The 12,615-nt window shown below is 26.0% G+C and overlaps 1 protein-coding gene and 3 long non-coding RNA genes across 5 annotated transcripts; 1 reads left to right on the forward strand and 3 right to left on the reverse strand.

Annotated features, from left to right (window-relative positions):
* Nucleotides 1–1,132: 1,132 nt before the first annotated feature.
* On the reverse strand, nucleotides 1,133–2,841 carry LOC105736888 (uncharacterized). The gene is made up of 3 exons (XR_001112892.3): nucleotides 2,510–2,841; nucleotides 1,406–1,660; nucleotides 1,133–1,324 (listed from the first exon to the last, which is right to left on the reverse strand). It is a non-coding gene; the product is annotated as an uncharacterized LOC105736888 (long non-coding RNA).
* Nucleotides 2,842–3,583: 742 nt separating this feature from the next.
* LOC116415335 (uncharacterized) lies at nucleotides 3,584–5,832 on the reverse strand. The gene is made up of 2 exons (XR_015293972.1): nucleotides 5,752–5,832; nucleotides 3,584–4,528 (listed from the first exon to the last, which is right to left on the reverse strand). It is a non-coding gene; the product is annotated as an uncharacterized LOC116415335 (long non-coding RNA).
* Nucleotides 5,833–5,847: 15 nt separating this feature from the next.
* On the forward strand, nucleotides 5,848–9,934 carry LOC147656659 (uncharacterized). The gene is made up of 2 exons (XR_015293973.1): nucleotides 5,848–6,091; nucleotides 9,618–9,934. It is a non-coding gene; the product is annotated as an uncharacterized LOC147656659 (long non-coding RNA).
* Nucleotides 6,817–12,058, reverse strand: DNaseII (deoxyribonuclease II). Of its 2 annotated transcripts, none has more exons than XM_086913875.1 (7): nucleotides 11,968–12,058; nucleotides 9,932–10,053; nucleotides 9,586–9,763; nucleotides 8,561–9,053; nucleotides 8,364–8,466; nucleotides 8,148–8,286; nucleotides 6,817–8,054 (listed from the first exon to the last, which is right to left on the reverse strand). In XM_086913875.1, exons 2-7 carry the CDS (start codon nucleotides 10,039–10,041, stop codon nucleotides 7,947–7,949), a joined length of 1,131 nt encoding a protein of 376 aa, XP_086770001.1. In that variant the 5' UTR covers nucleotides 10,042–10,053; nucleotides 11,968–12,058; the 3' UTR covers nucleotides 6,817–7,946. The 2 variants fall into 2 exon arrangements, with proteins under 2 accessions (XP_086770001.1, XP_031775881.1); XM_031920021.2 differs by having other exon boundaries at nucleotides 11,907–12,043.
* Nucleotides 12,059–12,615: the final 557 nt, after the last annotated feature.

Genomic DNA, 12,615 nt, shown 5'->3' on the forward strand with positions numbered 1-12,615 from the left:
CGAAAACTTGTTAACTCAAATCCCAAAGTGGTATGGGCGTTAATGTAATATACATTCATGAGGGCCAAATCAACCTTTCCCATTGTCCAACAAAATTTGCCAGAGAACACAATGAAGACCGTCCCATCTAATACTATCTATCTGCTTCATCTGCTTGCATCCTTTTCACTAACTTTATTCTCTGGCTTTATCTCTTCCTCTCTACTTTTCCTCCCTATTTCCAGTTTGCTCTTCAATGGGCATACGTTAACTCGGAATACCTTGTAGATTTATTTGCAACATATAATTGGTCAATTTCTCTTGAGACTCTTGTCGATTAAAGCTTCATACTTCTGGTTTGCTTTAATTGTATTTGGTGCAAGAGCAAGATGAAAGTATAATTAAATTTTTATAATTCAAATTAATATTATTTAGAGTATAATTAATATTATAATTACATAATTAAAACATATTTACAATTTGCATAGTAACATAGTATTTTGATGACTTCTCATTATAAAGTATCATACTATTTATACAAATAGAGAAAAGTGAGATAGTGATTGTATTTCTTTTTCATAATTTAAACTATTCTAAATTTTTATTTAAAATATAAGTAATCGTAGGTAAGAAAAAGTGGAGATAAAAAAAATATTTAAATATAACACATTTTATTATATTATGCATTAATGTTTTCAAAATTTTTATAAAAGAATTTCAATTATTGAAATATCAGAAGATGAGTTTTGAGACTCTTAACTATCCTTTACTTATTTATTTCTCAACAATTGCAACATTTTAGTAATGCATGTTTAACAATGCTCATAATTTGTAATCATTTAGGGACCATATAATTTTTCATTATAGAAAATATATCAGTATGCATAGTTTCAGAAACTTTGAATTTATATTCAATAATATAAAAGATTAGATAAACTTATTCGTGTGCATACTTTATAATAATATATTCCAACATGTAACTGTTTAATTTAGAAATATTTACTTCTTGACAAGAAATCTTGAAAAAATTAGATTAAGTTATTTATGTTTATTAATATCAATTATGCTCAATCAATGCTGTTTTATGTAATGTAAATACATAATTTAAATAGTTAACAGATAAAATAAAAATACAGATAAAAGATGCCTTTATTATAAATATGAAAATCACTAACTTATCAACTTTTCTTCACTTTCTTTGTTCTGATTTCTGACTATTCCATTTTATTGATAAAATCACTAACAGATAAGCAAATACCATATTTTTCTTTTCTTCTATCTGATGCCCCACATTTCTTCTCTTCTCTCCTTTCATTATAGCTTCACAATAAGATGATATATAGATCTAAAAAACAGAGATAAATTCATTTGAAAATGCTCGAATCATAAATCTATATCGATTTTATTGATGATATCCGATATTTACCAATGGAGAAACATTCGCCGTTTATTTTCCTCTTATTTTCTAGCTGTTCTTGCGTCTAGACTCATTCGACCGAGAAGTTAAGCCCATTGATCACGCGTTCAATTACTCAACTCCAGCTTTTCAAGCACTTAAGGACAACCATCCCCTTACATTTGTCACTACTATATTCTCCTTATTGTATATCCTTTGTTTCTAGATCTCATCGTCAACGATGAATTTCGAGGAAATTTCTCGAATCTTTCGAGCAATAAACTGCTGAATGAATAATTAATTATGTAAAACTTTTTTAACAAAATTATTAATCTTTGGGTATTAAAATTTTTGATAAATAAAAAATCGTTTAAAAAAGAAAAGAATTAACATTTTCCTTGATTTGAACATTATATCGTACGAAGAGACGTAAAAGACAAATAAAAGATGACATTTTCGTAATGAAAAATAAGTTTGTTACGATCTCGAAAATTGATCTATACATAAACCCAGTCGACGTTACGGGATTGATTCTTCTTCCTCCTTCCTCCCTCTTCTTCCTTCTCTTTTTAAGGAAAAGTTCCAGCTAACGGCACTGGCTTCCCTCCGGGAGTTTTATTACGGTGGAGACGCGCTTATCCCAGCCACAGATTCGCGCCAACATATCCTCGGCTGTCGATAAGTCTATGGTCGTGCGAGGAAAAAAAGAAAAAAAGGAAGATGGCGGGAGAAAAACAAGCAGAAATAACCGAAAAGAGCGGAGAAGAACGGATTCCACGTTTCATATCGAATATTTATACATTCTTTTTCTTTTTTCACCATCTAAAAATTGAACGAGAGGGATAATCGTAAAGAGGGCGCTAGTATCACCGATTATAGTTTCGAACGATGTGACATTCTCAAAGAGAGAAAGAAAGAGAGAGAGAGAGAGAGATCTATCGATGACGAACCTTAATGGAGAAGCCATGAACCTTGGTGAATGGAATGGAAGACACCGCGTACGCATAAAAAAAAAAAAAGAAAAAAAAAAGGAAAGGAAGAATGTGGAACAATGTGGAAAAGAAGAAAACAGCGGCTACTTTAAATGACGAGGTAAAGACAAAGAGGATGCAACCCCAAAAAAGGAGAGAATACCTCTCGTGCCAGAGATAGAGACGCCAGAGAGCTGCTTAGCCTGGAATTCCGTTGATGGATGGAATTCACTTCGTGCCGACGAGTAAGTATAATAGAAGTGAAGTTGGGCCTCGTGATGCCTACTGTTGCTGAATAGAAGCTTCGTTAGGCTTTGTCTAAGCGGAGTGCTGCAGCTTTACCCCTGCCATCCGCAATTTCCACCGCCACGCAACCCTCGCCCTTACCCTTCCAGTTTCCACCTACTTGAATTATTCTCCGCCGCGTCTGTACGAGAGAGGACCATCTCTCGCCCATGCTACGGCCTTAACATTGCGATTTTATACTTGCCAGTCTCTAATTCCATCCCCGTTAACGGTGCCGTTACCAATTCACACCCTCGCGCATCTCCGCCCTTTTTCTTTTTTTTTTTTTTTTTAAATCCTTCCCCTTTTCACGTTGCACCGATGATATACATTGCTATCCAACGTTTCTTTTTCTTTTTCTTTTTTTTTTTTTTCATTTTGAAAAGAGGAGACGAGCTCAATTGAGTAATTTAGTTTCACGTTTAGATCTTTCAATGCAAGAATGATTCTCTCTTTGAATGTGTGAAAAACAGACTGAAGAATATAAAATAGCGATATTAAGGAAAAGGATAAGTTGTTTATTTTTTGTGCAAAAAAAGAATAAAATATTTTATTACCATAATAATATTGAATGTTTATCGATATGAAAAAGGTAAATTATAGTTTGGTTAAGAATTAACTTATACTGATACTAAATTCATACAGGATAAAATGATTATAGGAATTTAACGAATTCGCGTTTTGACATGCTAATCTTTCTACACCTGGTGCAACATTTATGTCACCAGTTTAAGCAGTATATCAAGCCTATTAAAGAAGGATTTGCATACAATTCATAATACACCTACTACACTGTATTATATATACAAAGCATTCTCTGATCAAATCTATTGTTGAATCTATATGTTTTTTTTAATATATTTTAATATTAAATCAATCATTATAGTGAGATAATAAGATCATCATCACTACTTCATGTACAGAAAACAGGATAAATAATGCAAAAATGAGATTAACATTAAGACTTTAAATTTATTTTAACACCAAAATTTACTGCTCATATAGAACTTGTTAATATTAAAGCTACATGCATGAAATCGTAATTTCATGTTAATTTTTTATTACATTATATTTATTTTAACTTGGGATCTGCTTTATCTTATTAAATTACATGTTATAAGTGGTTAATATATTCAAAGAATCATTTTTAGTGGTCGATTTTACCAGACCAAAACAATTATATTAAAATTGTTATACAAAAATACCATTTAAGATTTGTTATTAAGTTATAAGTAATTAAAATTTATTCCCATCTTCATTTAACGCGAATTTAAATTGCTACTAACTTAATAAGTTTCAACCGACATTTTTATATATTATATACATTTTTCCAGCTTTTATGTTTACTTTAGCTTCTAGAAAGCTTCTAGCACCTTGTAAATGGCAAAGACAGCATAAGGAAAAATTAAAAATTATAATATGTATTGACAATAATAAGAAGAAAAAGATGACATTCGCCATTTTTCAAATCCGATCTTTCCTAATTCATAATGCGAGGAAAAATAATAATATCATTATTATTATTTATTTGAAAATTAAGCAATGAGGAAGTAATAAGTCGATGGTTATGAGTCAACGACACTTCCGTTGTCTGATAAGTTTTCGGTAAGTACCGGAAGCTTCGGGTTGAAACTACGACGGTGATGTATTCGAGTTCGGTTACGCCGAGACAGTTGTTCGGTGTAGTTTCCCGACGATGTTGCAACTAGAGAGAGAACCTCTCTGATAGTTCCTACCGCCTTAATGCAGTTCTCTGTACAGTAGCGATGCAGTCGCACAACAATAAATCTTCCACCTTCGACCATTTTGCATTTATATATTTATCTTTATTAGCCTTATTAAATTTGTTTCCTCTCATCCTGATTATGTTACGATGTTCCAACGAGTTATTCCTCATCTGTGAATCAGTATTAAGTTAATACAAATTGTGTGGAACAATGAATAATTAAATTTCCCTGCTTGAATTTATTAGAGCATTCTTATGAAATATTAATTGTTAACTGTAAAGCAAAATCAAATTGAAAACTTTTATATAATTTTGTTGCACAGTAATTATAAGACGCGTATTTATTGTAATATTATGATAATGGATAATAAATTAAGAAAAATGACGAAATCTACTTTTTATATTTTGAAAACATATTAAGACAATGGCGATTTATAAAAATGCTATCAATCTAATATAATAAAAAAAAAATATATTGTTAAAATTTCAATATTTCAATCAAATACATATAATTAATTTATCAAATAATAAATAATCAAAAGAATCCATGCATTAAACGTTTAAGACGTCTTAAGGATGATCATTTAAGACTGAATATTTTACATCGTTGTCTTATTATTACTTGATATTGTTGGTGATACAATATTTTAAAATTTTCAATTCAGAAAGTTAATTTGAAATGTTTTATATGCTTCTAATTATATCTTAAAAATATATAATACGAGATATTTGTAAATTGATGTTCTTATTTAAAATATGTATTATAAGAAACTAGAATATATTCCAGCCCATTAAATAAAGTGGATGAATAAGAGAACAATGACTCAGAATATAACGAACATGAGCAAATAAGTAGTGTCATAAACTTTGTAATGCTGACGTATATTGAAAATATAAGGCATTTAAAAAGAAAGAACTATTATTATATTGTTGTATAATGATATCATAAATTTGAATTATCTTTCTTGTAAAATAAAGGAAACTATTTTAAAGTCTGCAACATGAATATTAAACTTTGTCTACAGATCTCTGTTACATATGCATAACCTCTAGAAATATGCATAATCAATTATGGCCTTAACCTAAATTCCATATCATTTTTAATTGTTTGTTTTCGATATTTTGTTTACCGTTCATAAAATTTCAAATTTTTTAGTAATTGAAATTACATTTTCCGAATTATACTAGTTAACTAGTTAACTAATTTATCAATTCATTCTAATTATATAAAATTTAAAAAATTTTGAATTGATATCCTTATAAATGTTTTTATAAATTTTGACAGAGTTTTATTTTCAATTCTACTATGATTTTCTTCTTTCTCGTGATCCAATATGAAAATAGGTATAAGGCAATATTAAAGTTCACATAAGACTATCTAGTACGACACATACCTGTACATAAACTATAGATACGAAGCTAGGTGGTAAAGACCGTAGGATGTTAGTAACCGGTGGAAAAAGGATGATAGAAGCTTGCGCATGCGCTCTAGTAGTGTGCTTAAATACACACGCGAAGCACGACACACGATGGTTTCATGCATATAACGTTGCGCGTATATTTGGATGGTGCACAGGATTTTAGTATGCAGAACAGGGTGCCTTTAATGCTAAAATATCGCTGCGAACACCGCAACGTCGTCTTCTCATCTTTCCAGCCGCCAAAATTTCATAGCCTTTTATGACACTACTATGTGCTTCAACCAAAATCTGCGCTCCATCAAGCACACCAACGGTACGTGACACGAAATATATCAATAATATTTTACTAATTTGTTATAAGATCTTCTCTTTCAAGATTATCATCTTATATAATCATTCATTATATAATCATTTATATCAAAAACTTAATGAAATAAAATCAAAATAAATAAAATTTAGAATCTCCTTTATGATAATATACTATATATATATATAAGTATTATATGATATTATATATGATGCAAACATATATATATCAATTTTTAAATATATTGAATTATAGATGAATATTGATATCGAAGTAAAAAGATATTAAGATTAATTTTCCTAAATTATAAATATTATATAATTATTTAAATTTCAAGAAATTGACTGAATGTTACCAGCCAGCTGCCAGCTCTGTATTAAAGGAATCTCTACATTCCTGCTTTTAATCCCCTTTCAACGGCAGTCAGCTTGTTTTTCCAAGCATCCGCTTCCAGATGCTTTACCGAACTCCCTCGCTTCTCGTTTTCGTCGTTGTTTTGTCTCCTAGCAGCATGCACCGTTTGTTGGTTGATTCACGCCTGGATGAACACCCACGAATTTTAACCCTCTTCTCCACCTTTCTATCGTTCAATCTTTTCATCCAAATCAGTTTATCTCTCTTTTCTTTTCCTTTTCGCTATCCCTTTCGTTTCTCTAGTGATTGACGAAACTGTATCAATTGTGTTTGTATTGTTTGTTTCTGGAATGTATTCAACAAATATAAATATAAAATAAATTCAAATAATTTAACTTTATTTTATCATTTTTATCAATTATGAATATACTTATATTACATATTTTTATATTTTATAAAAAAAATAAGAACGTATAAGAATTAGAAAATAAATGATTTCATTTTATTCAAAATTTTTTTCATTTATGCATTATACGGAACGGCATCTTATGTAATATATGAATATACATATATATGCATCTTTTCATCTTCATTGATTACATTATATTATGATAAATGTGTGTAATTACAAATAAACATTATCTAAGTACACATTTTAATATTAAAAAATTTAATATTATATTAGAAAATTACGACTAAATAAATTAAATGATTGTGATAAATGAAAGTATAATTGCAATGAATAATCGAAACAGCTCTTATCGATTCAATATTTAGAAAACTTTTTTTTTCCTCACTAAAAAAAAAATCTTTGAAACAAAATCTATCAAAGAAATGGAGAAACTTGAAGCGGCCGAAAGAATAGACCGAAGTTCAGTCGATTTCTTGGAATTTTCATTAAAGAGCAAATCGTTTCTCTCTCTTTCCGCTTACTAAACCTCGGCTACCTTTTTTTTTCTTTCATTAACGGCACGAGCTACTCTGCAATTTCCTTAGATAGACAATAAGCACGGTTGAGAAAAAGAAAGACGAAACGAGAGTTGGTGCAGAAAGAGTCACTGCCGCCTTTCATAAAATCCAATTTAAGAACTGCTTCTGATCTCCGTCGTTCGTCCTTATTCTACAGATAGTAATAAAGAGCCACTGAGACCTCTTCTTTATATACTTGCAAGTAAACTGCAGTTAATATGACGATTATTACTTCATGTCCTCATATTGGTGTATTATAAAAATTCACGATACACATTAAAAAACATCTTTTATATAGATAATGTCGATAAATCGATCGAAACATTGTTAAATCAATATATATCTCTATACTTGCATTTCAAATTAAAATAGTGTTTTTTCATATTCCTTTTTTTTTTCATATATAATATTATAATGTAAGTTTATATTATTAAAACATACAATATCGTTTAATTTTAATATTTAATATTTTTTTTTAGTATGTTAATTTTTCATTAACTAATTATTATTTTAAAAAATCATGAATATTTATATTGTGTCATGTTGAAGTATTATGACAAGACTCTACATCATTTATAACGTTACGATAATCATTCCATAACTTTTTGAAACACACAGTTCCACCGCCTCGTGAATATTGTGTATCCTAAACAGGAATACATTTTTAATGTAATAATTTGTATATTTATATTCTATTTATTTTTAGATAAGAAAAATTATTTTTGATTATAAAACTTACGGCTCTATTAATATCACCAATGCAAACCCAATGATTGTTAGATTTTTTAGTGGCTGTTATTGCCCATTTTGAATGATCGTGACTGCTATTATAATCTATATTCACTGTCTCGAATTTAAGACTTTTAACATTGTAAATTCTAAAAAATTAATGAATTCATGAAATGGAAAATAAGTTAAAATGTAAGAACAAAGATTAAAATATGATATAACCTACTTTCTACGAGTACAAACTGTAGGTAACTTTCCTCGACTATTCAACCATGACTGGACATATAAATCTGCTTGTAATTGTGGTGCTACAAAATCGCCATACAAATCTGAAATTTAACATTAAATAATGTAAATATGATATGATGTATAAAAAACAATATATACGTGTAGTAAATAATTATTATCTACAATTATACCTACCTTTTCCCCATTTACCACTCTTAGCAAACGAAGTGAATTCAAGCTCTCCTAAAGATTTTATAATGGCTTTATGAGTATATGGAGGATTTTTAAAATGTTTCTGATTGGTTGCATTTTTCAATACTGGATATTGTTTACCAAGAGTTTTGGGAATATTTTTTGCATATACTGCTATTTCATTGTATATTAATTGTTCTCCAACAATATCGAACTGATCATTCCCAAGGGAAATGCATAAAAAGCTCTGTCCGTATAAAGTTCCACTTTCTGGATAACTATATTTGCCATCAATAGTTATATTTTCCCTTTTTAATGGTCGAGTTTGCATACCTTCTACTGGAACTGGAGGAAAATTTGGAACACTATGAATTAACCAAAATCCTTGATCACTGTTTATCATCACTACACCTTTAGTGTGACCATAATTCCATGCATAAGATGCATTTGGCGGACTATCGTTATATAAATTCCACAAATTATCCTTTTCGTTTTCCTATATAATTATTATATAGAATTATATTATTATATGCATTAAATTATTCTTAAAATTTTTTTTTTCTTATTTTTTCTTAATGATATCATAAACATTAAATCAATGATTTCCTTGTTTTTTATATATTTATTTTATATTTTTAATAAAATAAATATATTTTATTTTTAAAGATTACATACGATTTACATGTTAATTTATAAAATCTATCGCGTTCAGATCATAAATCATTAATATGTATTACATTTCCATGTATAAAATATTATAAGATAAAAAAATGATGAAATTTTCATTAAAAAATTTGTATATAAATAAAAATGATTTCTTAAAAATTATTTTTCGATCTTTTTAAGATTCCGCAATTCATAAATTGGAAATTCATATTAGAACATATTAAATTATAATAAAATGAAATTTTATTTTTCATCATCTTTAAATTATAATATAATAATTGAATTCTAATTAAATATTTCTATTCTGTAGTATTAGATTTCTAATAAATCTAATCAATAATTAGTATTTGCTAAATGCTTACACGACTGTAAAGAGGCGCTAATGTAATTCCAGGCATAGAATTGCTCGAACCGATAGGCCTAATGGACAATTGCCAGCCTGTTCCAATGGTTACATTTGTTATGTACAGATAAGCGAGGCCTTCTCTAATCAGAGGATTGCTACTTGTTTGAATTTTTGGCAACTTATAAAGCACATACCTAAAATAATAAGTATTATTTTAGATTTATAATTAAATTATATTTTGTATTATTTATTAATTAATTAAGAAAACAGACAGTTTTATAAGTCTTACACAAAATTAATTTTAATTTTATTTTAATTTAATTTTAATTAAGATAAATTTAATAAATTTGATAAATACTTACCAATCTACAGGTAAATTATTTTCATCTTTACATTGTAATTTATTGTAAAGGTTTCCATGTGTGATATTACACACAATTAATAATGCAATCACATAAAATAAAATCTGCATCTTTTCAGTGTTCTATTAAAATAGAAAAAAAAAGGAATAAAAGAATATTAAAAAATTATGTTTAAAATCCTATTCAAAAAAAAGAAAAATAATTATCGTTTCATAAATTTTTCATTCAGATCATTTAATGTTTTTAAATCGTTACATTACATATAAAATTATTACATATTATATATTACATATTATATATTATAATATATACATATTACATTACATTACACAAAAATTTTATATATATTATATTTATATTATATACGAATCATAATATCATGATTAATCTTAATTAATCAAATACTATCTTTTTATATTCAAATTTAGATTCATTTATATAAAAATATAAACAAATTATTCGCTTTAATATTTTATATATTTATGTTGAATATAAAAAATTTATTTAACATTGACTAACTGAGTTGGATGTCCATTCGTTCATTATGTTCATTATAATTTATTTAAAAAAAGTTCTATTTGTTATATTTTATAAGTTTTCCTATAATATAGAAAAGAAGATTAAACTGTAGAAGGTGCATGTGATAATACATAAGTATTAAGAAATTGAAATTAAAATTTTTATTAGAATTAATTAAATTTAATTAAAATTAAAAGATTTATTATGTATTTTTAATGCAAAAATAGAAAATATAGATAGAAAACTAATCGAAGAAAAAACGAAAGCCAAGTATCAAAACCAACAAAATATTGAATATTGTTCAAAATATATAAAATAAAATAATTTATCATTTTTGATCAGATTTATTAAATTTCAATGACAGTCATATATCAATTTACAATATTTGTTGTTTCTTTTTATGTAATAAATTGTAGTATTAAACTTACTTATTTTATTATTAATTTACACATAAATATAATCTGAATAAAAAATTGTATAAAGAGAAACAATAGGAAAGATATGTTAAAAATATTATTCACGAAATGAAATTATCATTTCAATCAATTTCAGTCAAATTTTCAAACACCAAAATCAGTTTAAGATCACAATATAAATTGATAAATTTGTTTTAAAGTCAAATGTAACATGAAAATTCCATAAAGAACGATCTTAAAAATTTTTGTTCTTATTATTATATATCATATATCATGATATCAATATTATAATTTTGTCTTGAAAAAATTTTAATATAACTGATGACAAATAATGAAAATATTTAAATATCCTATTTTTCATGATTCATCCTGTATATTATAATTATAAGAAAAAAATATAAACGTAAATTATTTTTATGTATATTGAAATATTATATATTTGAACATTATCTAAATAATTATTATACATTGTTCTAAACAATCATACAATTATATTTTCTATCCATAAAAAAATATAATTTATAATAAAATGTTAGAAATCCGCAATTGGAAATTCGAAACAATAAACACGATATATTCGCGTAAATAATATTTTATTTATTGCATAAATAATATTTTATTCGAATACAAATTTTTGGATATAAATTTCGAAAATTAGCTGAGAGGATCATAAACATTTTAACTATTGACAATTTTTACATTTTGTACCAAAGTTAATTTATATATTGACTATCGGAGAAAAAGAACGATAATTTCTATCTTCTTTGTCCATTTTATCATGACTAATATAAGAAAGAAAAGAATATAAAAAAAATATAAAAAAAAAAGCAAACAAAAATTATTTTAATTGTTTATAAAATACCGTATACATAATAGTTTGACAAAATGATAAAAATTATTCAAATATATTATATTGATAAAATTAAAATATTTTCAAAATATTTTTTTTATTCATATAATATCTTTTTATGGTAATATTTATCGTATAAATAATTTATATACATATAAATAAACACAATATTCTTAAATATAAAATTTACCGTAACAAATTTACTATGATTATTAATGTAATGTATTATTAATTAATATAAAATACAATACCACTCAATGTTTCTTAAACTACTGTCATTATAATCAACACACTGCATTAAAGTAACTATAAGAATGTGCTACGAACGGTAAATATATGAATGTGTGTATTTATATATATGAAACTTCACTTTACGTCATCGAGGTTTATTTATCCTATTGGCTAAGATCATTTTGTTTTGTTTTAAATAATATACTGATTTATATATTAATTATATATATAAATATGTAATATAAATAAAATATAACATAAATAATATAAATAAAATTCTTAAAATTATTAATTTTTATTTTTATTTATACAAAATATTAATACTTAATAAAATTAAAAACCTAATACATATAATTTATAAAATTTTTGAAATAACAATTAAATATTTATACATTGCTATTTCAATATCATCTTTTAAATAAATTATTATAAGTTTTTTTATTCTTTTAGAAAATATATTTATGAAATTTTTATTTTAAATAATTTAAAATGTGTTTTTATTCAATTCTTCTACTTAAATTCTTATAGTTATAATAAAATATAAATGAATACTACATTTTGATAAAAAAGTAAAAAGGCAAAAATTCTTTTGTTAAAATCAATTTGTTTCAATTTTCAAACTTTTGAATATAATATTAATTTATCTGGACATATAGCTCCATCTATGA

The sequence above is a fragment of the Apis florea genome, unplaced genomic scaffold (assembly GCF_048593485.1).
Source record: "Apis florea isolate Af1SG1 unplaced genomic scaffold, ASM4859348v1 contig_3517_pilon, whole genome shotgun sequence".
Taxonomy (NCBI): Eukaryota; Metazoa; Arthropoda; class Insecta; order Hymenoptera; family Apidae; genus Apis; species Apis florea.